The 23,912-nt window shown below is 48.2% G+C and overlaps 1 protein-coding gene and 1 long non-coding RNA gene across 11 annotated transcripts in view; one reads left to right on the forward strand and one right to left on the reverse strand.

Moving 5' to 3' along the window:
* Positions 1 to 23,912, forward strand: part of THRB (thyroid hormone receptor beta) — a 415,008-nt gene that overhangs the window by 384,023 nt on the left and 7,073 nt on the right. For all 10 annotated transcript variants that reach the window (XM_070459836.1, XM_070459832.1, XM_070459834.1 and 7 more), the window contains 4 exons: positions 4,568 to 4,715; positions 7,692 to 7,897; positions 16,749 to 16,895; positions 22,064 to 22,322. In XM_070459836.1, the coding sequence (XP_070315937.1) occupies positions 4,568 to 4,715; positions 7,692 to 7,897; positions 16,749 to 16,895; positions 22,064 to 22,322 (760 nt within the window). The remainder of the gene's footprint in view (positions 1 to 4,567; positions 4,716 to 7,691; positions 7,898 to 16,748; positions 16,896 to 22,063; positions 22,323 to 23,912) is intronic.
* Positions 4,709 to 23,327, reverse strand: LOC139032566 (uncharacterized). The gene is made up of 3 exons (XR_011485094.1): positions 23,269 to 23,327; positions 8,396 to 8,512; positions 4,709 to 5,850 (listed from the first exon to the last, which is right to left on the reverse strand). It is a non-coding gene; the product is annotated as an uncharacterized lncRNA (long non-coding RNA).

The following is a 23,912-nucleotide window of genomic DNA, read 5'->3' on the forward strand; positions in this document are numbered from 1 at the left end:
TTGAGGCTACCTACGTTCAATTCTATGCTGAAATTGTCCAAACTGGCTGTCGGCACAGGCTGCAGTCCATGGGTAAATTCTGGTTTTCCTTCAGTAATCACATCCTCTCCAGACTCACCTGCAGGAGACACTTGACACGAATACAGGCAAACAACAGTTAGTGTACTTCAGGAAAGTGAACCTGAATTTGCAAACTTTCATCTTCATTATCAAAATGAAGTTGACTTTCTGGCAAACACGTTTTGGTCCAACAACCAGCCTAGAAGATAAAGTCCGCTGTAAAGGTAAACAAAGCTTAACCCAAGGCATTCAGCTGATGTTTTATAAAAGACGTAGTAAGTCAGAGAAAGACTTTTTGTTGAATGTTTTATTTACCTTTTAAATGAACTGATCAAAAACTTTAGAGCAAAAATCATATTAAAATTTATAAAACAAATCAGTCTTCCCTCATTCATCACCTTCCTCACCCCCTCTCTCCTTTCCTTCCTCCAACTACCCCCTTTTCTCCCAACCTTTGACCCTAGACCCCCAAATTCAACATGTTAGCTCAGTTTCATACTGATGGGGTCATTTCCCTAGTGGAAGATTTTCCATGCAAACTCCCTGCTTTCTGTGTACAAAATTAGGAAACATGTAGCCTGCTAAAGTGTTAAGATGATATATCCAGTGAAAAGAGGTCATTTTTAAGGTCTCAAGGCAAGACTCTTTTGGAATGTGATGTAATATTGTTCTCATTCATCCAGACCCCTTTGATCTAGAATTTGTAACCTTTTAACAAAGATTGGGCTGAAGGTTGCTATTACATCTATGAAAATAATATAAGGAGTTTGATGACATTATTTACAAATAAGTTGCGGCTGTTTATTAACTGGGAAACTTGCAGCCTGCCTCTTGAAAGGCCAATTTTATGGGCGTGGTTTGAAACTGATAAAACCATTTCTGTAGATGCTTTCCCTCATTCCAAAAGCTCAGAGATTCAAATGGGTCTTTTTTCTAAATTAGCCCCAATTAAGAAGGATTTTACTTACCTGATTATTCAGTGTTGAGATTCTCTCAAATCAGTTTTTAATGACAAATTTTTAATTCTAGGAGCAACTCTAATGAAAATTCCATTTATATTCAGTTCCCAGAGGGACTCTAAAAACCAAATGTACCTTACAGAGGACTTAATGCTCACTGCTGCTGTTTGCTGTTTAGTCGCTCAATTGTGTCCGAATCTTTGTGACCCCATGGACTGCAGCCCACTGGGCTCCTCTATCCATGGAATTTTCCAAGCAAGAATTCTGGAGTGGATCGCCATGCCCTTCTCCAGGGGATCTTCCCAACCCAGGGTTCAAACCCTTGCCTCTTATGTCATCTGGGAAACCCAAGGGCAATTACACAGATCATTTAATATAAGGACAGAGCATCTTGGGAAAAAAGCAAAAGAGATGTTCAAATGAAACAGGGCTTTTAAAAGTGGCCAAAAATGAAAAAAGTTGCACTTTACATCTTGTTTATTCAAACCTGTAATTCTGCAGCATGTAGAGGGACTCTTTTCTGCCTGTTTTTGCCCTGAAGACAGTGGAAATCTTCCGGATCAGATGTTTCATCTGTTAGGATAGGGCAGTTTTCATGCATCTTTTGTAGAAAGAAAGTTTATGTTCCCATAATAAATCACTTTAGCGCTGATTATGGCATCATTCTGGACCACTAAGAAATGGATTCAGTTCTTCTCAAAATGCAGAGAAACATGTCTAATGTCAATTTATAAAAGCAAAACCTCCGTTCACCAGTAACTCACCAGTGAAAGATATGTCCTTACTCTGTCCCTGAGACATCTCTTTTGTCTCAAAGAGATTTTTTTTTTATAAGTAAATATTTTCTATCCAAGTTCACTCGCAAAAGTTGATCTTTCTCCCTTTTTAAAATTAAGGAACCTACCATCTTGGACATTTACTCAAATGAAGTGTTCCTTCATTATGTGCCAAAATTTGCTTCTATCATGCCTCAGGGGAAGCCTGAGCCTTAAAAAGGATCTGGTCCATGAAGTGCCCAAGAAGAGTCTTCGAGATGAGCCACAGAAAAGATGGCACTAAGAATGGCACAGCCTGCTGCCTCACCTTTTTTTTTTTATTTTTCAAAATAAATCAAGCATCAGTTATTTCATTCATTCCTTCTAAAGTTTCCCAGAGAAGCCTTTTTGGAAAAATGCTCATTACATCTGTTTCTGGTTCATCACCTCCTCCCCTCCCTGCTCTTGTCTGACTCCTCGGTGGGCTCCCTGCCCTGCCCCTGGACACGAGCCAGTGTGAGCAGATGAGGCAGAAAAGGTCTCCTGACTTCAGGGGAACAGTCTCCCAACTTCAGAGCAGCGGTCAGCATGCTCCTGGAGGCCCCCGACTTCGGTGTTGCCACCTCCAGGGAAACCACACGGAGGATGCCACCCGGTGGCCCTGCTCCCTGCCTATGACATCTGTCTTCTTGCTAGAATCTCTGAGTTTCTTCTACCTTTCAAGCAAGTGCAACCCTCGAAGGGTGGGGTGGAGGGAAGCGAACGGGGTGGAGGCGGCGGGCGGGGAAGTTTGTTTCCACTCTCTGCAGGCTCTGACATCCAAGTCGGGCAGGACGGCCCACCTTGGACACCCAGGAAACACGTCAGCTGCTGCCCCGCGTGTGCTTTAGGGAGTCTTACGACAGTTCGTCAATGTCATTCAAACTAATGGACTCAGCGTTTAAGGATGCAGAGCCAAATATAATATGACAGCTCTTCTGTTAGGACTTGAGTCGTAGAAGTGACCAGGGATGAGCACGCGTACCCTGACACGGAGTGCCTGAGCCTCAGTCTGTCAGTCCTCTGCGTTATTCTGCTTTGCTCAGTGTAAGATCCTTCCTCAGACCCTTTCCTCGTAAAGAAGAGCTCCTGAGTCTGAGTGAGGAATATGCAAATGGCATATGTACATCATCAGAGCCAGGGCCGGTTAAATGGGATAATTACAATTTGAGCTTAATCCTGGTGGCTCAGCTGGTAAAGAATCCGCCTGCAATGCGGGAGACCTGGGTTCGAACCCTGGGCTGGGAAGATCCCCTGGAGAGGGGAAAGGCTGCCCAGTCCAGTATTCTGACCTGGAGAGTTCCATGGACTGGATAGTCCGTGCAGTCACAAAGAGTCGGACACGACTGAGCGACTTTCAGTAGATCAGCTGGCATCTAAGTCCAATTTATGCAACCAAGTTGGAGGTTCCTTTAAGCTTTAACAGGCAACTTCCTTTAAAACCTGTTGTGCCTTGCTAGTGTATACTAAAACATAAAACGATGTGGTTTTTTGAGAATGGATGAGAAGGGACTGTTTATAATATGTTCATTTAAAACATTTAAATAATACAGTAAAACTGGACTAAGTTTATATCGTATAAGCAGTTAAATAAGTGAGATTTGCAGTCCAATTCCCAGGTTCCAGTTCCAGCGTGTACTTGCCATGTGATTTGGGGCAAGTGATTTAACCTGTCTGAGGCTTAGTTTTTTAATCCCTGCCGTGGAGATATTAAGAGTACCAACCTCAGAAGGCTGTGGGAGAGACAGAGGTACTTGTCTGCAGCACTCTGCAATGCGCCACTCACAAGGAGTGCTTTCTGCCATCATGACTTGAGGACCATGTCCAGAAAGGTTTCTCATGCGACACCGCCTTGAGGGTGTTACATAAGTCACCTAGGCCTGGAACCTCATTCTATCCTCAGGTGGCCCTCTCCTGTGCCTTGAGAAAGGAAGAAGCATTGAACTTTAGGGCATGTGTCTACAAACTCTGGAGAAACAGGATGCTAGGGAAGGAAAACTCCAATGCCATGAGTTTTGGGGAAAATTTGGTAAAGAATTTGGAATTTTCTCCTCCCCAATGACTGTTGTTTTAAGGGCTATCTGAGCTTGTCACAGCCATCTCAAGCGTCGAAAACCAGAATTAAACTAAATCTCTAAAGGCAGTTAATGCATGCATTTAAATACTAAATGATTACATTACTAATTAACAGAGCATCACAAGTATCTAGCCCTTTTATTCTCCTGTATAAAGAGCAAACCTCTTCAAAGCTTGGCTCAGACAGTAAAGAATCTGCCAGCAAGGTAGGAAACCCAAATTTAGTCCCCAGGTTGGGAAGATTCCCTGCAGGAAGACATGGCAGCCCACTCCAGTATTCTTGCCTGGAGAATCCCCATGGACAGAGGAGCCTGGTGGGCTACAGCCCCTGTGGTGGCAAAGAAGACAGACATGATTGAGAGACTTTCACACTGTGGCATTCTATGAAATGAAATCATATAACTTATTTATATGACTCATTGTTTGGAAAACATAAGCGTGAACACCAATTTTCCCGTTAGCTTTGAGTAAATGCCAAAAGGATGACGACTCCACAGCTTCTGACCTCTCCCTCTCCTCAGACTGAGAACTCCTTAGATTCACTGTGGGTCAGCTGCCCTGTACTGACACAGGTGAGGTCCAAAACCAGCCACATGGTTAGGAAGATGCAAAATGCTGGAGGTCCTTTATTTCTAGACAATCTGAAATGGCTGTCTTGGGTCTTTCTTTTTCATGTAGGGTTTCTTTAGAAGAACCATTCAGAAAAATCTCCATCCATCCTATTCCTGTAAATATGAAGGAAAGTGTGTCATAGACAAAGTTACAAGAAATCAGTGCCAGGAATGTCGCTTTAAAAAATGCATCTACGTTGGCATGGCAACAGATTGTAAGTAACAATTTGCTTCCTTTGCTTCATATTCAGGGAGTGTTGACTGGGGAAAAGGGTGGCTCAAGGACAACAACCAGGCAGGAAAGAAAGCAGGAATGCTTGTGGACAGCGGGCAAGCACCCAGCCCTTTCAGGGACCCTCACTCCCATCCATGGCTGGTCGGTTTCCATCCTACCTTCCCCATCAGCTCCTGACCCCAGAGGCATCCGGATGACGGCTGAGGGACAGAGGTTAACCTGTCCCTGTCACGCGTGCAGGGCGGGCAGCCACACTCCGTTTGCACAGAGGTTACAGACGAGCGGTCTTGTCCCCCCCCCTTGATGAGGTGTAATTTTCCACACAGCATTCATGTGGTTAGAACCGCATGGACTAATTCTCTCCATTTTTTTCAAAAGCAGAGACAGGAGTTTATTTTGTGGGCATTTTTGGAGTCGGGGCACTGGCAGAAAACATCGTGTTCAGAAATTTCTGAAGAATGTGAACCTGAGTCCTATCTCATGACTCATCCCGCAGTTGGTTCGTTGTTGTTGTTGTTATATTTTTAGCCCATAAAAACATTCCAAGCTGAAGTCATCCTCCCCAGTTTTCAAAGTGCCACAGCATATGGCAGTGAGATTAGCCGTCGGGGTCTCCTCCCCACACTGTGCAAGGGATTTACACCAGTCACTTTAATTAATCTAATCATGAAATAAGAATCATGCCATTCAGAACGTGTGCCCTCCCTTTTGCTAGGTATCTGGGTTACTAGTTTCTTCTGGCACAAATTTTTTGCACATCGGTGAAGGATTTCAACTTTTAAAGAAAAGAGGAAAGAAAAAAGAATGCAGTGAGGACCTCGTGAAGAGGAAATAGTCACAGCTGCATTTATGTGATAAATAGAGTCCTCTAAGAACAACAACAGAAATCTCTGAAACATCCTTGGTTTGCCCATTAAAGAAGACAGGAGGGGAATCTTCTATATAGAAAAAAAAGGAGGAGTGTTGTGTCAGGGCGTGAGGCTGGAAGCCATGGGTTAATCCTCACCTCTGGCTGAGTTCTTTGTCTCTGAAAGGCTTTTACCGGTTGCCAACAAAATGTCTGCTAAGGTCCTGTGGAGAGGAGGGACCTGCTGAATGTCCATTGCAATGTTTTACTGAAAGTTAAAGATGCAAAAGTTGATGAGCTTTAAAAACTCAGTGTTAATCCACACTTGGTGGAAATTCATTTTGAGTGCAGCTTGCTTGCATGTGAGTCATTCATTATAAGAGCTCAGGTTTTATAATCAGAAAAACTGCTGGATTCCCAGGTCTGCCACTTACTAACTGTGTGCCCACTGGACTTAATTTCAGGTTTCCCTTGTGTGAAATTATCACTGATCTTAGGATTCAATTAGAATAATGCATGTCCAATTTGCCATGATCTCTGACACCAAAGAAGCATTTGGGGAGTGGGGTTATGAGCACAGCCGTCTCCTTGCCTCCTTTTAATGGGTGAACCATGCTGACTTCACAGGGCTCACCCAGCTTGCCCACATTTCTCAGTGCCCCCTCACTTTAAAGATCCAACCACGTCTCCCATGATCTGGGTCTCATTCTCTGTTTATGGATTCACCAGATACTTTTGGTTCTCTTCCTTGGCTATGCCTGCTTTTTTTTGTTTTGTTTTAATTTTTCTTTTCCTAGCAGGTCACACCTTCCTCAGGAAATGGCCCTAGGACAATGATGTTCTAGGATTGCAGTCGCAGGTCCTGGGTCTTACTATGGCCCCGCCATGAACTTGTTCTGTGACTTTTGGGAAGTCATGATCGCCTTCTTCCTTCTCTGTGAAAGAGGGAGTTGGACTAGATCTGAGTTGAGGTCCAGCAGTGGTAAAACGCTATGACTCTGTAGTATGAACCCTGAGTCTTTCCGTGCCACTGAGAGCTACTAAGAGTCTGGTGAATGGTTTCCTTTTGGAAATTAACCACAGAAGTATAGGTTGCTCTTACCTGCACTTCTGATTTCCCTTTTGCGTATCAGGGGTCCTCAACCTCTGGCCCTTGAGCCTATCAGGTCAGCAGTGGTGTTAGATTAGAAATGACATGCACAATAAATGCAATGGGTGTGAATCATCCCCAAATCACCCCCAACCTGCAATCCATGGGAAAAAGACAGTGTCTCCCACAAAATAAGTCCCTGGTGCCAGAAAGGTTGGGGACCACCGATAAATGATACAATTCACGGCTCTGTTTACTGAGCACGTGCCCTGCATCATCATACTGATACCCTGCAAAGTAGATCTTATTGATCCCATTTTATACTGGAAGAAACGAAAGCTCAGAGAGCCTCAGCAAGCTGCCAGAGGTCACACAGCTAGAATGTGGTAGTCTCAGGATTCAAGCCCCAGTCTTTCTAGATTCCAAAGCCTGGGCTCTTTAATCACTTTGAGGGTTGACCAGGTATAGAGCAATGCAAAGAAAGTATCTATGAGGGCTGAGCTTGGCCTAGCTAAGCTCCTGGCCACTCCAATCAGCCTTGAGGAAACAAATGAAAAGGAAGACTTCTTTTCCCTCTGAGAAAGGGATATCAGCCTCTGTTCACTGCTCCAGATTTTCTTTAACCTGAAGTCCTTACTTCAGCCGTTTGGGGAGGTTAGGGCTGAGGGGAGGAACAGACACCTCAAGAGTGAATTCAGATGACTGGCTAGACAGAGCCACTTATGACCCTCTAGGTGCGATGGGCTTCACCTGTCTCTGCTTCATTCTTATTTAGGGTCACCCCTGTGGAGCTAAGATGCCCAGTGTCCAAGTGTGTCTCCCCCACCCCACTTCGTTTTGGAAAGCTGGCTAGGCTTTGGGAAGTCAGTGCCGGGGCTTATGGTGGACAATGGCTAGCCGGTGGCAGTCTGCCGCCGAAGGAGAAAGGACTCGAGGTGACCTCTTCTGAGCCGCGCGAGCCCCTGCGGGTCTGCCAGCTGTCTGGAGAGTGTCTGCTCTGTGTCCCTCTCCCCCCGCAGTGGTCCTGGACGACAGCAAGCGTCTGGCCAAGAGGAAGCTCATCGAAGAGAACCGGGAGAAGAGGCGGAGGGAGGAGCTGCAGAAATCCATGGGGCACAAGCCAGAGCCCACTGACCAGGAATGGGAGCTCATCAAGACCGTCACCGAGGCCCACGTGGCCACCAACGCCCAGGGCAGCCACTGGAAGCAGAAGCGGAAGTTCCTGGTAAGACCCCGTCCCTTCCACTTCCGCTTCCGCTTCGCCTCTGAGTGCTGGGTGCGCAGAACCCGGAATGCTGGTGTCCTCCCGCCTGTTACTGCTGGGAGCGCAGAGCCAACGTCTGAGTTACTGAGTTCTAAGGCAGTTAGCTCTTTGCTTCTACTGCGAGGTACGCCAGCCCTGGGTCAGCAGATTAGCAAAATTCTTTACCTGCCAGCTCTCCTTTTTTTCTCTCAGGTCTTCCCTCAGATGCCCATTTGTATGCATACTTCATCCCCTAAACTCACTCCAAAATCCCGTTTAGAATCACCGCTAGAAAGATGTGACCCATATATCGAATGTATTTTTACATCAATGGAAGTCAAAATGTTGAGTTTAAAATAAATGCTGTCAGGTCCAGGGGGACGATGGGAAATGGAGTCGGGATGGGGGAGGGGAGTGTAAGGAAACCAGGCCTTGCCAGACCCTTGGAATATCCATGTTTGACATTTTTATAAAACTAACCGTTTTATGGTGGTCCAGGGGTTAGCACTTGGGCTTTCAATGCAGGGGGTGCAGTTCAGTCCCTGGTCAGGGAGCTGGGATCCCACATACCTTGTGGCCAGAACATCGAAACATAAACTGGAAGGAAAATTGTAACAAATTCAATAAAGACTTTAAAAATGGTCCATGTCAAAAAACAAACGAACGAAAACTAGCCATTGTGAAAGTCCTTCCTATCCATTACTTCCTTGGAGTTCACAACACTTTGGGTTAGGTTGGCTGGAATCACCATCCTTGTTTTACAGGTATGCAAACCAAGCCCCAGGCCTTTCCAGTGCCCCACCTGAGGATCACACTAGCATAAAGTGGCCAAACAGCCAACTTGGGTCTTTTGGCCCAAGTCTTCAGCCAAGATAGCATGATTTTTAGTTATTAAAACAGCCATGTCTGTACCTTTAACTCAGAGCCTCCTAATGCTTCTCTTGATCATCTAGAGAAAGAACTGGGGAAGGCATTGCACAGGATGATCTGCCAGTAGAATTTCTTCAGGGCTGTAAGGTTACCCAGGCACAAGGTTTTGTTCAGGAAGTTGATGTTTACAGAGCCACTGCTTTACCCACCTGTCTCCCCACCCGTCATGGAGCTGACATGAAATATATATTTTTTAGATCCTTGATACATTCAAGGAACTGTCCCTGTTGGTCCAAAAGCAAAGAACTCTCTCCAGGATGTTTTTTCCTAGAGGGATGCCGGGGGAGACAGAAAGCCTCCGTCATCCCGTCTGTCTCGACAGTGATCGTTGTTTCTGTCAGCCAGTTCCCTTCTGCCCCCCGGCCGCCCCGGATCTCCTTGGGGGAAGGACAGAATTCCATTCAGTTTTGTCACCTTCACTATCTGTCACATGTGTGGTTGAAGCTTATGGTAGCTTCTCTCTAAGGTGACTGCCAATCAATTCTTTCCTCCCTTTCTTCACCATGGAGTGGTAGAATCTAGTTCCCTCTCCACTTGAATCTGGGCTGGGCTGTGATTCCTTGAAGCGATGGATTTGGGCAGAGTGACTCTTAAGGCTGGGTCGTAAGAAGGCTTGCAGTTTCCAGTTGGTTATTTTGGAGAGGATTGCCATGTGGTCTCTCTGAGGGAAGCCAACTGCCATGACAAACTAAAAGAGTAAGAGTCCCGCTACCTTGAGACCGCCATGCTGGGAGGAAGCCCAGGCAGCCATGTGGAGAGACTGCCAACCCGGCCAGGCACCAGCGGTGTGACTAGAGTCACCTGCTGATGACACCAGTCTCTGCTGCTGTTTCATGAGGGACCCCTGCAGAACCACCCAGAACTCTGAGAGACAGTGAAAATGTATTGTTTTAAATGAGAAAGTGTTGTTTCAAGTCTGGGGAGAGTCTGTTATGCAGCAGTAGATAACCAGAACTGAGCCCAATAAATATCTGTGAAATGCACCATCGAGTTCCATGGATCCACCCTCAGAGACAGCACAGCTAAGCCTGGTGTCTCAGCCACTGGACACACTTGCACATGCTCCCTGCAGCTGGGTGGTTGTGACTGAGTATTTATGCTCAGGATTAAAAGTGACTCTTGGGGGTAGTGCATTATTCCTGCAAAGTCATTAAAAATCCTTCATTAAAGACAGCTTTGCTTCATAAGAATCCATGTACAGAACTGGCTTCTATATGTGAGGACTTGGATCTCCTGTGTGGCCAATACCACTTTTTTTTTGCGTACAACACCACTACATATATTATTTCATTTATTTTTATGTGATGATGGCCCATCTTGTCTGGAAAAATATTTGAGGAGGCCTATTATTGTTAATAATAGTGGAGCATATAAATTATATGTTGTCATGAAAGCTAGAAGTATCCATTTATCGGGAATGGGTAAGTAACTTACTGCCCGAAAGGAGTTTCTTCATCATTTTTTAACCTTAAGACCAGGACTCAAGTCATAAACAGAGATTGGTGGTTTGACCTGGGGTTCAAATCAGTGTGTCTGTGTCTTTGGCAAGTAAAGGAACTTTTGCAAAAGCCTTGAAGATTTTCAGTGATTTTAAAACCACTCTTTACAACTGTTTCCAAAAGCATTTAAGTCATACTCCAATCCCCTCAAATCTCTGGAGGTACAGAAGCGCCAGTCCCTGTGTGATGGCAGTAATGATGACAAGTAGATGTGGACTGAGACACAGACAAGAAGCTTGTGCCAGACAAGGGGAAGCAAGGTTTCCACCAAGGCACTCACATCTGTACCTGCCCGGCATGGGAGACACTGGCTCAAAGTAAACCCCTGCCAGGAACGGTACTGTCTGCTGAACACTGTGTTACTTCTACCAGGGTTTCTGGTCTTCCTCAATCAATAGAAATTGATCAGGGGCCAGACAAGCAACTCTGGTGAGGCTTTATCTGGGCTCCTGCAGCTGCAGTGGGATGGTTTCTCCTGCTTGCTCACTACCCGAGGGGAGTGGGGCAAGCTGGTTTCTTATACGGGGTGAGAGGAGGGGTGAGTCCAAGGGTCAGACTGCAGGGTGTCTTAGGTTGTCTGCCCGCCCCTTTGGTGGTGGTGAGTGCAGGGGGCATGCGTAGTATCCTGCTTTTGCTCCTGGCTCTTCAGAAGTGGTTTTTTGGTCTTTGTGTATCTTGTTGTCCAGAATTTGCCCCAACTATGCATGCACACAGTTAGTTTTAGTCCCTGATGGTTTCTTTTTTATTTTGTTGCTGGAGAAAAGGTGTGTCCAGGTGCAACCACGGCAGCCAAGCATCCCAGGCCCCAGCCTCTCTCATTGTTTCTCTGCTCCCTTAGTTCACATGCGAAGGTATGGCTTTGGGTGGATTTTCCACCCAGTATAAAATGTGACCATCAGAACCAGGGCAGGCCTGCCCCGCTTTTTCCCTGGCAGAGCTACTGTCTGACGTCACATTCTCGATGGGAATCGTCTCAGAAAAGATGAGGCAGGATGGGGGGTTTGGCCATGTGTGGTCTGAGTAGACAGGTCACAAGACAAATGCAGCAAGCCAGGAAGGCCGCTGTCACTCAAAATGATCACAATTACATCGGAAGAAGGCAGCGCTGCCGAGTGCTTGTGTGTAGAGACTGGAGCCGGGCAGCCCGAGTTTACTGCTTGCTCTGACTTTGGGTAAGTTACTTCCTGTCTGAGGCTCGGCTGCTTTGGTGCTGTTATCAGTGATATAAAAGTAATCGTCATGAGATCTTGGCGTGTCATTAACAACCCCCTACGGGGTTACCCAGCGCATCATCCATGCACCACCACTCTCACCGTCCTGTCCCCTGCTCATCCCAGGAGAAGGGAGCCGTTGGGTAGTAATGTCCCAAGGCCCAGAGACCTTCAATCGCCATTTGTTCCCTTCCCCCCACTACAAAAGACCCTGATGCTGGGAAAGATTGAAGGCAAAAGGAGAAGGGGGCAGCAGAGGATGAGATGGCTGGATGGCATCACAGACTCAGTGGACATGAGTTTGAGCAAGCTCCGGGAGTTGGTGATGGACAGGGAGGCCTGGCGAGCTGCAGCCCATGGGGTCGCAAAGGACGTGAGTGAGCGACTGAACAACAACCCCACCACAAAGGTGAGGGGAGACACCCTGTGATCACTCAGAGGGATAGAAGGGTCCCGTCTGCCCATCCCCTCTGCTTGTGCCGGAGACCCAAGCCAAGAATTCCTCAGCTTCAAGACAGCCACTTGCAAAGAGGTCAGCCAGAGTATTTCCTACTCCCTTGAACGATTCCGATGCCAAAGCAGAAAACCTCGGTCCGTCTCAGTTTGTGTCATACCAGCCTCCTCTAGTGCTGAGCTGGGGTCAAAGCCCACGTCTGCACACACCCCTGAATTTCTCCTTCTATGCACCCTCCCCCCCCACTGCCCAGAGGAGAGCTGCTGGGCTCCTCATCGGCCTTCGCCTCCTCCAGTCCCTCAGCCAAGAGCCCCTGCCCTTGGCTCCCTAGAGAGGCCTCCATCTCTGCCCTTTCTCCATCTCCGCTGCCACCCCTGTGGTCCAGCCCACTTCCCCTCTTGCCCAAACCACCGCTGTGGTTTTCCCATCTCTTCCTTTGGCTCCTGCATCCCTTCCCCGTGTAGTAACCGTCAATCTCGTCCTGGCTGCTCTCCTGTTTAAATCTCTTCAGTGGTGCTCCACTCCGTTTAAAGTTCGCCCATCTCTTCTCCATGGCCTCTGAGGGCCTGCCTCCCATCCTGTATCACATGCCATGTCTGGGCCTACCGCATGGGCCTCCTCTCTGACCTTGGGGCTGTGCAGTGGGTTTGCCCTCCGCCTTCAGTGTCCTCTGCGTCTGTGGAAGCCTGCCTTCTTGCCGTTCTTCAAGATAAAGCTCACACATGACATCTCAAAGGGGCCTGGCTGGTCACCTGACCTCCCAAGCCGCATGTATTATTAGGTCACCTCCAGTCTTATCACAAATCAGCATTCTTTCTTGAGAGCATTCATTTCACTTACTGTCCGTCACCCGTCGCCGTATGCACGTTCTTTGAGGACATACTGTTTCTGTAGCCTCAGTGTGGAACAAAGCCTGAGCCCGTAGTAGCCGCACAATAAATAGTGGCTGAGGACGTGTGAACACCCATCCATGGACTCCCTCCGCCAGTCCTCACCGCTTGGCCCAGTGCCTTCTACACAGGAGACGAAGACCCTCAAGGCACATTCCCCCGTCTTGAGAAGTTCTTGTCTTAGGTGTGTACCTGTGAAACTACAGTTCCCCGGAGAAGGGCATGGCAACCCACTCCAGTATTCTTGCCTGGAATTCCGTGGACCGAGGAGCCTGACGGGCTACAGTCCATGGGGCTGCAGAGTCAGACACGACTGACAGGCTAATGCTTTCACTTTTCGTAACTACAATAAAAGTAACAATGCCTCGACGCCTGATGAGTGCTTACCTGGGCCACCTTGTGTATTCAAATGAAGTGGACACCGTCTCCCACCGAGGCCATCTGGGAAGGCTTCAGAGAGAAGTGCGAGTTGGAATTGGCAGAGGTGAGACTGAAGTGAAGACTTTAAAGAAAAAGCAAAAGTCTCGGGACGGTAAGGAGGCAGCCCCGTAAGGAAAAGCAGAGTAAAGTGAAAGTCGCTCAGTCGTGTCCAACTCTTTGTGACCCCATGGACTATCCAGTCTACGGAATTCTCCAGGCCAGAATGTTGGAGTGGGTTGCCTTTCCCTTCTCCAGGGGATCTTCCCAACCCAGGGATCAAACCCAGGTCTCCCACATTGCAGGCGGATTCTTTACTGTCTGAGCCTCCAGGGAAGCCCAAGAATACTGGAGTGGAAAAGCACAAGGCAAATTGGGGAAGAACTGGGAAGAGGTGGATGGGGCTGGCTCCAGGGGTCCGTTAGGGCCCCTGCCCACCCCCCGTGAAACAGCTCAGGCACTTTGATCCACAGACGCAAAAGGCCTGCTCCCCGAGTCTCCACTGCTGAGTCTGCATGCCAGGGACCTATCCTCAGCCTCTGAGTTTGATCTCATGTGAAAAAGCACACACGTGTATGTGAGCAAATGTGTTCACTGCGTGGACTACAGGCTACTTGCCGGAAGAAGATCCCCAGTAGATTCAAGTGTGCCAACTATTTGTATTCTATTTTTAACATCTTCCAAATATTTTAGCAAATAATATGTTGTCCTTATGGGTAAAAAATCTTCAGGGAAGTCACAAACAAGGTTGCATTGTCAACTTTAATTTCTTATATGTGATGCTTTAACTCAGGTCAATTCATATATTCTTTTTTCTAGTATCCAAGATCTATTTTGGATATAAAGTTTAATGATATAATAGAAGGCTTTTACTTTGTATATGGTTTTACTTCTAGCAATTGTGTTTTCCATTAAATATCCAAAAGCTTAAAGATAAAATTTTTTTCTACTCCACTATTTGTTAACAGAAAAGCTCATGAGGTTGTTACACTTAGGCATTTAATTTTAGTTAAAATTATATTTCCTTATACAATTTCCCTCCTATTTTTCAAACCTCTAGAGCTATCACAAATGGTAGTTCAAATACCCCATAGATTCACAGATTAAATGGAAATTATTAACATTAGTATTTAGCCACTGACATTTCAAAAGACACTGAAGACAATTCAATACAATTAAATTAGATCTATCAATGTTCAGTGAGAAGATGTTTGGAGTCAACCAGGCCAAAACTATGTTATTAAAATAATACTTTTATTTCTTAAAAAGATCACCTTGTGTGTGTGTGTGTGTATACAACTCTCTACGTTTTTACTGTGTGACCATGTTCCTTTTATTAGTTGATCTTCATGAGAGAGTTATAAAGTAGACACGCAGGTGAGCCGGGCCACATTTTGGAGTGGCAGGGATTAGAGAGACCAGCAAGGAGATCTGAAGGATGCCAGACTGCCTTGTGCTTTAGAAGAATTACCCCCAGACTTTCTGATGTACCTTTTCCCTTGTTGTTCAGTCACTCAGTCGTGTCCAACTCTTTGCAACCCCATGGACTGCAGCACGCCAGGCTTCCCTGTCCTTCACTCTCTCCCAGAGTTTACTCAAACTCATATCCATTGAGTCGGTGATGCCATCCAGCCATCTCATCCTCTGTTGTCCCCTTCTCCTCCTGCCTTCAATCTTTCCCAGCATCAGGGTCTTTTCCAGTGAGTCAGCTCTTCGCATCAGGTGGCCAAAGTATTGGAGTTTCAGCTTCAGCATCAGTCCTTCCAATGAGTATTCAGGACTGATTTCCTTTAGGATGGACTGGTTTGAGCTCCTTGCCATCCAGGGGACTCTGAAGAGCCTCCTCTAGCACCACAATTCAAAAACATCAATTCTAAAGCACTGAACCTTCTTTATGGTCCAACTTTCACATCCATACATGACTACTGGAAACACCACAGCTTTGACCATATGGACCTTTGTCAGCAAAGTGATGTCTCTGATTTTTAATACACAATCTAGTTTTGTCGTAGCTTTTCTTCCAAGGAGCAAGTATCTTTTAATTTCATGGTTGCAGTCACCATCCACAGTGATTTTGGAGCCCAAGAAAATAAAGTCTGTAACTCTTTCCATTTTTTCCCCATCTCTTTGCCATAAAGTGACAGGACCGGATGCCATGATCCTCGTCTTCTGAATGTTGAGTTTTAAGCCAGCTTTTTCACTCTCCTTTTTCACCCTCATCAAAAGACTCTTAGTCCCTCTTCACTTTCTGCCATTAGGGAAGTCCTTTTCCCTTAACTCAGTCTATGAGAGAGACAGAGACGGGGGAGAGAGAAAAGCCTTACCTGTGATTATCTCATCAATTCTGTCTGTGTCCGGAGAGCCAGCAGCTTCCGCGGGCTTGCTATAACGACAGTTGCCCCAAAACATAGTCCACTGTGACTCCGGGCTGAGGGCGCCGCCGTCAGGCAGTGTCGGCCCCTCTGACCCCAGGCACAGCCTCCTGGAAGAGCAGGGACCAGTCCTGGCCTCGGGACCGTCCTTAACCTCCCTGGGCACTCCTTCGCTCGCCTGTCCGCCAGGGGTTGGGTGAGGACCACCCAAGGCGGTCATTACCATCGCAAGGGCAGCAGGGAGGACTGTTGCTGACGGGGAGCACCGGTGACCACAGGAGATACAGGGAGAGCCTGTCGCGGTCCAGGCTGAGGAGCTAGAGGGCCCAGGCCACGCACGGCCTGGCGTTGGCACCGGGCCTGGGACTGGCACCGCTCACCCGATGCTTCTGCAGCAAGGGGGGGCCGGGCAGTCTGCATTTCCAGCAGGTCCCAGGTGACGGCCTCGCTGCTGACCACCCCCTCCCCTTTGAGCAGCAAGGCAATGGGTGGTTGCAAACGAGCGCAGAGAAGACTGCTAGTGGATTCTGCACTCTGCCAGGCCCAGGCCCCGGAGCGACCCCTGACAGACAGCGTCCCCCGCCCACCGAGGCCCCTCCGGCTGGCCTCTGGAGGGCAGACTGGGACCCGAGCGAATCCCCGGGTCCTGTGTGCGGGGCTCCCCCTCCCTGCCCAGGCCGTGCCCACCGCCCACAGGAGGACACGCACAGGGTGTGCCCTGCTCCGAAAAGGGCACCCAAGCCGCGGACACAGGTCCCCTTCGCGCACTCAGAAACAGAGCCGGACTCTTGTTTCTCCTCCCTCCGTCTTTCTCTCACTGTGTCTTCCCACAGCAACCACCCTGTGACCGTGATCACTGGGGGCCTTTGAAAGCGATAGCCAGGAACATATATCTTTGCTCAGAGAATTCAAGGTCTTGGAAACTGTATGGTCTCTCACTGAACGACGTGGAAATCGTACAGTATATGTCAGTTCAGGAGCAATTTCCTGCCATGCGAGAACCGTGATCCGTGACCCGTTCGGTGTCTTCACTTAAATCCTCCTTGTCTCTCCTCCTCAGCCCGAAGACATCGGACAGGCACCGATAGTAAACGCCCCGGAAGGTGGAAAGGTCGACTTGGAAGCCTTCAGCCATTTTACAAAAATCATCACACCAGCAATTACCAGAGTGGTGGATTTTGCCAAAAAGTTGCCTATGTTTTGTGAGGTGAGGAGATTGCTTTCCTTCTTTGTTCGTATGCATGATCAGTCCCATTGAGCTCCTGAGTGTTACGTGTAATTTAATACTGATTGGTTGGGACTTAAGAAAAGTCACATGAAAGCCGCGGCAGCACAAAATGACAGGCACTGTCCCGCGTGTTTCCCCACCTCCTCTGTCGTCATCATCCGTCAGCTCATCCCCGTGAGGCTGAGGAGGGGCCTCTCCACTGCCCGCCTCCAGGCCCAGGAGACACGACAGTCTCACCTCCCCTCGGCCGGCATTGTGATGTCCTGGTCGCCATGCTGAAGTCTGCCTCATGAAATCCAGTCCCTCTAACAGATTGGCAGCATAGCTTTTGTTAAGCCCACTTTATAGATGGGGAAAATTAAGATCAAAGAGATGGAGTCTCCCCATTTGGCATGGGGCCGCCGTTCCCCGCGTCTCTGTCTATATTATTTCCGCTTTGTATCCCAGCAGGTCGGTTTGTGCTATTTTCTTCATCCTCAAGAATGAGGGAGATGGTGGTCGGCGGCGGGGGGGCCGTCCCTGGCAGTCCAGTGGTGAGACTCGGCATGTCCCCTGCAGGGGGCATAGGTTTGGGCCCTGGGCAGGGAGTAAGATCCCGCCTGGGATTCTCCAAGCAAGAACACTGCAGTGGGTTGCCATCTCCTCCTCCAGGGGATCTTCCCAACCCAGGGATTAAACCCACGTGTCTTGCATCTCCTGCATTGGCAGGTGGGTTCTTTACCACTGAGCCACCTGGGAAGGCCCACTCTAAAGAACAGATCTCCCATGATTTAGGTTATCTGCTTTTACAGGATCTTTAGTGCATATCTGATTTTTCAATAATAAATATTCTGCAATGAGCATTCTGGTACCTATGCCCTGTTCACAAAACTGCCTGTTTCCTGGGGCAAATCCAAGAAGTGGAATTTAAGGACCTAGGCTGCTCCTTTGAGGACTTTCTATGCGTTGCCTAATTGCCCTCTAGAAAGTGCGTCTCCAGTCCCCTCTGTGCCAAGGACGCGTTTCCTCTCACTCAAGGTGTCAGCTCTTGTTTTGGGCGCTGGGTTGAATCTGTTTTCCCAAACCTCTTTTAGTTCTCTGTTTCTGAGCTGTGTCCTCTTTTCTCCGTCCTTGGTGTCTGAGGAAAAACTGGAGTTGGCTACTCCTATGAAGCGAGCTAGCCTATCAGTCCTATGTTCCCCTTGGAATACCCACCAAAAAAGTTTTCTAGAAAATGTGAAGCTTAAGGCCACCAGCCACTGAGCGCTGTGTAGTGAATGAGAGAAAAGAAGCCATGGCCACCACCAGCAGCAAAGACCGCGTGCGCTGTGTCCTTGGCAAGGGTGAGAGCCAGCCGGACCTTCCCAGGCCCGGGGGTGGCAAGCTTCTCCCTTCAAGCTTACCTCGGAGGTTAAGCCTGCTTCAAAGTCGTGATTCCGTCTCTCTTTCAGCCTTGCTACTTTGTAGTCTCTGAATTGAAAGTAAGTGGGCAGAGGCTATTTTGACAGCAGCGATGCTGTGGTGCTTGTGGCCTCCTGGGGACCTTTACCCTTTGACACTATCTTTTTTAAAAAATCTTTTGGTGGCGCCGTGTGGCATGTGGGATCTTAGTTCCCCACCAGGGATCAAACCCACGCCCTCTGTATTGGAAGTGCAGAGTCTTAACCACTGAGCCACCGGTGAAGTCCCTTTTGACACTCTTTGGAACCCCAAAGAGAGCAGTGAACGGCGCAGGCCGTGAGCTACCTCTGGAGTGGGCTCCGGATCCCAGGTGGTCTCCAGAACCAGAAGCTTCTGCCAGGGGCAGTTTGATCCACCTGCTGTTCAAATCGCACTCAGGGTAACTTCCTGCTGAGACCTGTGCCAGCCCACCAACCAAGGGCTTCGAAAGCTCTGAAATGGCTGATGGCAGAGCTGCCAAGAGCACGCATCAGAACCGGTTCTTGAGCGCAAGACCCGGGCACTCCCGCCAGCCGATGGAGCACCGCGCCCGCGGGGGGCAGGCAGGTCTGTGGGCGCCCCCCCCCCGGGGGGGCCTCCCCACAGTGGAGGGCTCTTAGGTGACTTAGAAACTGTTTGCCCACACGGGGAAACAAACCTCAGCCTAAACCCCTCTTTAAAGAACAGGCATCTGGCCTAGCTTTAAAACTACTGGAGATCCCTGACAAATCTTTATTCTGCTTTTATTTACGTGTGAACTCACCAATAGGAAGTTTTCAAAAGAAAACTTCTACTTCATCTATCATCAGACTTGGCTATAAAGATGGGGCCTGCCCAAGTCTATGTACTCTGTGACAGCTAAAAACAACTAAAATCAATGGTTTTATCAGACTAGTCATTTCTCTTTGCTACTCTGTGTCCACGGTTCTCGAGTGGGTCCCTGAACCAGGTGCGTGGGCATCACCTGGGAACTTGGGCACATGCAGACCCTCAGAGGCGAGGCCAGTGATGCGTGTTTATCAAGCCCTTGGTGTCGGTGATGGGGCTGCAGACAGGACCTCTGCCCTCGGCAGTGAAGCTGGCGTTCGCCCACTCCAGCCAGCTGTCCGCTTGACTGTGGAGGCGCTAGCCAAGTTCCCATCTCCTGTTCCCTACCAGGCCCTGAGGCCAGGAATCCAAGATGTAATTGAGGAGCACAAATCAGAAACTAAATAAAAGCAAATCACAGCCGTTTTGCTTAATGAGTAGAGGGGAGAATTCACATGAATGGATTCCAGAACCAAACACAAAGTGCCTTTTACTCTAGAGAAAAAGCAGAGCAATTTGAAATTTAACAGTAAGGCAGGTAGGCTGAGTTAGTAAAAAACAAATATATATATATATGAAATACTCTGTATTTTAAAGGTAATTCCGTAGTACTGCTTTGTCATATATAGTCCCCTGAATTGAAGTAGTTGTGTTGCCAAGATCATTTCTCAAAAAAGAATCAGAACCTGCTTTAATGAAAAGATAGAAATTATGTGTCATTTCATATTCATTGTTTACAGAAACTTACACCCAAATCCCTTCAGAGAGTGAGCTCTCCTTTTCCCTTGACCTTGGATTCTGACAGAGCTGGCTTCCAACTCTCTCTTCACCCACACTCAGGGACCCCCTAGCAAGTCTCTCAATCTCTCAGAGTCGTGATTTCCACACCTGTCAATAAAATTGGAATTAGAATATTTACCTCACTGCATTGTTGCAAATGTTAAACAAAGCGATGCATGTCAATCTTAGCCCAATTCATCAAAAACACCCATTAACTAATAGTGTTTCAAACTACTTTGATAATGGAATTTAACATTCTCCCCCTCCAGAAAATCAAACTCTAGTTTTTTTTAAGTTTATTATTAATGTTATCAGTTCAGTTCAGTTCAGTTGCTCAGTCGTGTCCAACTATTTGTGACCCCATGGACTGCAATACACCAGGCTTCCCTGTCCATCATCAACTGCTGGAGCTTGCTCAAACTCATGTCCATCAAGTTGGTGATGCCATCCAACCATATCTTCCTCTGCCATCCCTTTCTCCTCCTGCCTTCAATCTTTCCCAGCATCAGGGTCTTTTACAATGACTCAGTTCTTCACATCAGCTGGCCAAAGTATTGGAGTTTCAGCTTCAGCATCAGTCCTTCCAATGAATATTCAGGACTGATTTCCTTTAAGATAGACTGTTTTGATCTCCTTGCAGCCCAAGGGACTCTGAGAGTCTCCTTCAGCACCACAGTTCAAAAGCATCAATTCTCTGGCACTCAGCTTTCTTTATGGTTCAACTCACATCCATACATGACTACTGGAAAAAACATAGCTTTGACTATATGGACCTTTGTCAACAAAGTAATGTCTCTGCTTTTAAATATAATGTCTAGGTTGCTCATAGCTTTTCTTCAAGGAGCAAGTGTCTTTTAATTTCATGACTGCAGTCACCATCTGCAGTGATTTTGGAGCCCAAAAATATAAAGTCTGTCACTGTTTCCATTGTTTCCCCATCTATTTGCCATGAAGTGATGGGACCAGATGCCATGATCTTAGTTTTCTGAATGTTGAGTTTTAAGCCAACTTTTTCACTCTCTTCTTTCACTTTCATCAAGAGGCTCTTTAGTTCTTCTTTGCTTTCTGCCATGAGGGTGGTGTCATCTGCATATCTGAGGTTATTGATATTTTCCCGGCAATGGTGATTCCAGCTTGTGCTTCATCCAGCCCGGCATTTGGCATGATGTACTCTGCATATAAGTTAAATAAGCAGGGTGACAATAATGTTATCACATTATCACAAATCCTAACAGGACACCCAGATGAGTTTAAAATGAGATTACAACACTGGAAAAGAGATCCAGTGTGTGCAGTAATTCTGATGCTGGAGATTCTGAGAACATAATAACCCTAGGAGCCAGGAGGTCCAGATTCTGGGCTCACCTCTGCCTCTGATCCACTGGTTGACTCTGAGCAAAGTTATGACATCTCCGGGCCTCAGAGGTCACATGTGTCTGTAAGAGACCTTCTAGTCCTCTGCCTTTTAAGAGATTCAAGGAGCAAATGTGCTTCAAAAAACAGAGCAGCGCAGTTGCCAGCTAACAGTGGCCTCGGCTCTTAGAGCTACTGGACCAAAATGGCAGTACATTTAGGGAGGTCTCAGTTGCTGGCTGTTCCAGGATTCCTGGGCTTCCCTGGCAGCTCAGACAGTCAGGCATCTGCCTGCAGCATGGGAGACCTGGGTTCTGGGGTGGTTGCACTTGCAATGCAGGGGGTGTGGGTTCAATCCCGGGGCAGGGACCTAAGATCCCACACGCCATGCAGTGCAGCCAAAAACAAACTGGTGAAGATTATGAACAGTGTGAGTGCTCAGTCGCTCCAGCTGTGTCTGACTCAGCACAGACTCTCTGTGACCCCATGGACTGTAGCCCGCCGGGCTCCTCTGTCCACAGGGATTCTCCAGGCAAGAATACCGGACTGGGTTGCCATGCCCTCCTCCGGGGGATCTTCATGACCCAGGGATCGAACCCATATCTCCTGCATTGGCAGGCAGACTTTTTACCACGAGTGCCCCTGGGAAGCCCAGGCTTGGAGTCTGCGGAGTGGTTGTGGGAGTCTGCAGCCGAGCAGACGGGGCAGGGGCTGCTCCCGGCGCCCTTGGCGGGTCCTAGCAGACGTCTGTGCCCTCGCTCCTGCTGACGTGGGCTGCTTCTTTCCAGCTGCCATGTGAAGACCAGATCATCCTCCTCAAAGGCTGTTGCATGGAGATCATGTCCCTCCGTGCAGCCGTGCGCTACGACCCGGAGAGTGAGACTCTGACCCTGAACGGGGAGATGGCGGTGACGCGCGGCCAGCTGAAAAACGGGGGCCTCGGGGTGGTGTCCGACGCCATCTTCGACCTGGGGATGTCGCTGTCCTCTTTCAACCTGGACGACACTGAGGTCGCTCTCCTTCAGGCCGTCCTGCTGATGTCTTCAGGTGAGTGTGTCCGGATCAGCCGCGGCGCGCGTTCAGAGCACCTGGGGAGCTTCCGGTTCGCATCCCGCTGCCCCCCAGCGGCGGGCGGGGCTTTGCGGACAGCCAGGGAGCTGAGAGGGGGCGTCTGCCGGCTCCTCCTGTTGTGCCAGGAGCCCCCGGAGCTCCTCTGCCAAGGCTCGGTGAAGCGGCTCCCCTCCACAGACACCCCCTGGCTGCCTCGGGGCGGTTGGCTCCCTTCTGGGTCCGCGTGCTCTGCACTGCACCCACGGCGGTGGGGTCCCCCAGCCCCGCCTCCGGTGCGGTGGGCAGGCTCGGTCTAGCGCGGCCTTCCGCATCCTGCCCTCCCGATGCCCACGCCACGTGCAGTCCCCTCCTGTCGGGAGCCCACGGCTGCCCCGGTAGCATCCGGGGAGCTCCGCGTTTGCCCCGTGACTGCCTTGTGCTCTGTGACACTCCAGCCCCTCTTGGGAGCCGACTTGCTCACAGGACAGGAAGCCGCTTCCAGGAAGCAGGAAGCAAGGCTGCCTCCCGCAGACAACCAGGTCAAGGCCGGGGCGCTCCACCAGTAGACTTCACTGTCAGTTCAGTCGCTCAGTCGTGTCTGACTCTTTGCGACCCCATGGACTGCAGCACGCAAGGCCTCCCTGTCCATCACCAACTCCCTAAGCTTAGTCAGACTCGTCCGTTGAGTCACTGAGCCATCCAACCATCTTATCCTCTGTCATCCCCTTCTCCTGCCCTCAGTCTTTCCCAGTTTCAGGGTCTTTTCAGATGAGTCAGTTCTTCGCATCAGGTGGCCAAAGTATTGGCACTTCAGCTTCAGCATCAGTCCTTCCAATGAGTATTCAGGACTGATTTCCGTTAGGATGGACTGGTTGGATCTCCTTGCGGTCCAAGGGACTTTCAAGAGTTATTATCCTTAAAATAAATAAAACATGTAACTTACCCAAGGACTCCCTGTGTGACCCTGAGCAAAGCTTCTAGTGTCTTTGGCCTTCAGTGTCCTGTAAAATAAAAAAAAAAAAAAAACAACTGAGTAAGTACAGAGCAATATCATGTTGGCTTTCTGTTTGGATCAAAAGTTAAATGATCCTGTGGAGAATTTATCTGGCACATTCAGAGAGAGAAGATGGGGAGAGTCACAGAGCAGCAACATCAAATATGAAGGAAATCACAAAATTAAAATGCACAAATTGCAATCTGAGCTGGATGGCCGATGCCAAAACCAGGATATTTTGTCTAAAGTCAGAAGGGTGGACTGAGACATTAACCCTGATTCTTTCTTTCAAATTAAGTAGAACTCTAGAGTTTTACTGACACAGATATTTCAATAACTAGACATTTGAAGCATGAATGTATTTATTTGATCAAAGCCACAAACAGGAGAACTCGGAAGGGGGGTGGTAGGGCTCCCCAGCGTTGTATGAGGAATTCATTCAGGTCTACAAATTTCTTTTATTTTTTATTAAGATACAACTTAACATTGCATTAGTTTCAGGTATACAACATAATGATTGGCTATCTGTATATTATTTTTAAATGATCATCACAATATATAGCCAACATCTCTCCCCATATATAGTTGCACAT

Source organism: Odocoileus virginianus, chromosome 32, assembly GCF_023699985.2.
Source record: "Odocoileus virginianus isolate 20LAN1187 ecotype Illinois chromosome 32, Ovbor_1.2, whole genome shotgun sequence".
NCBI lineage: Eukaryota > Metazoa > Chordata > Mammalia > Artiodactyla > Cervidae > Odocoileus > Odocoileus virginianus.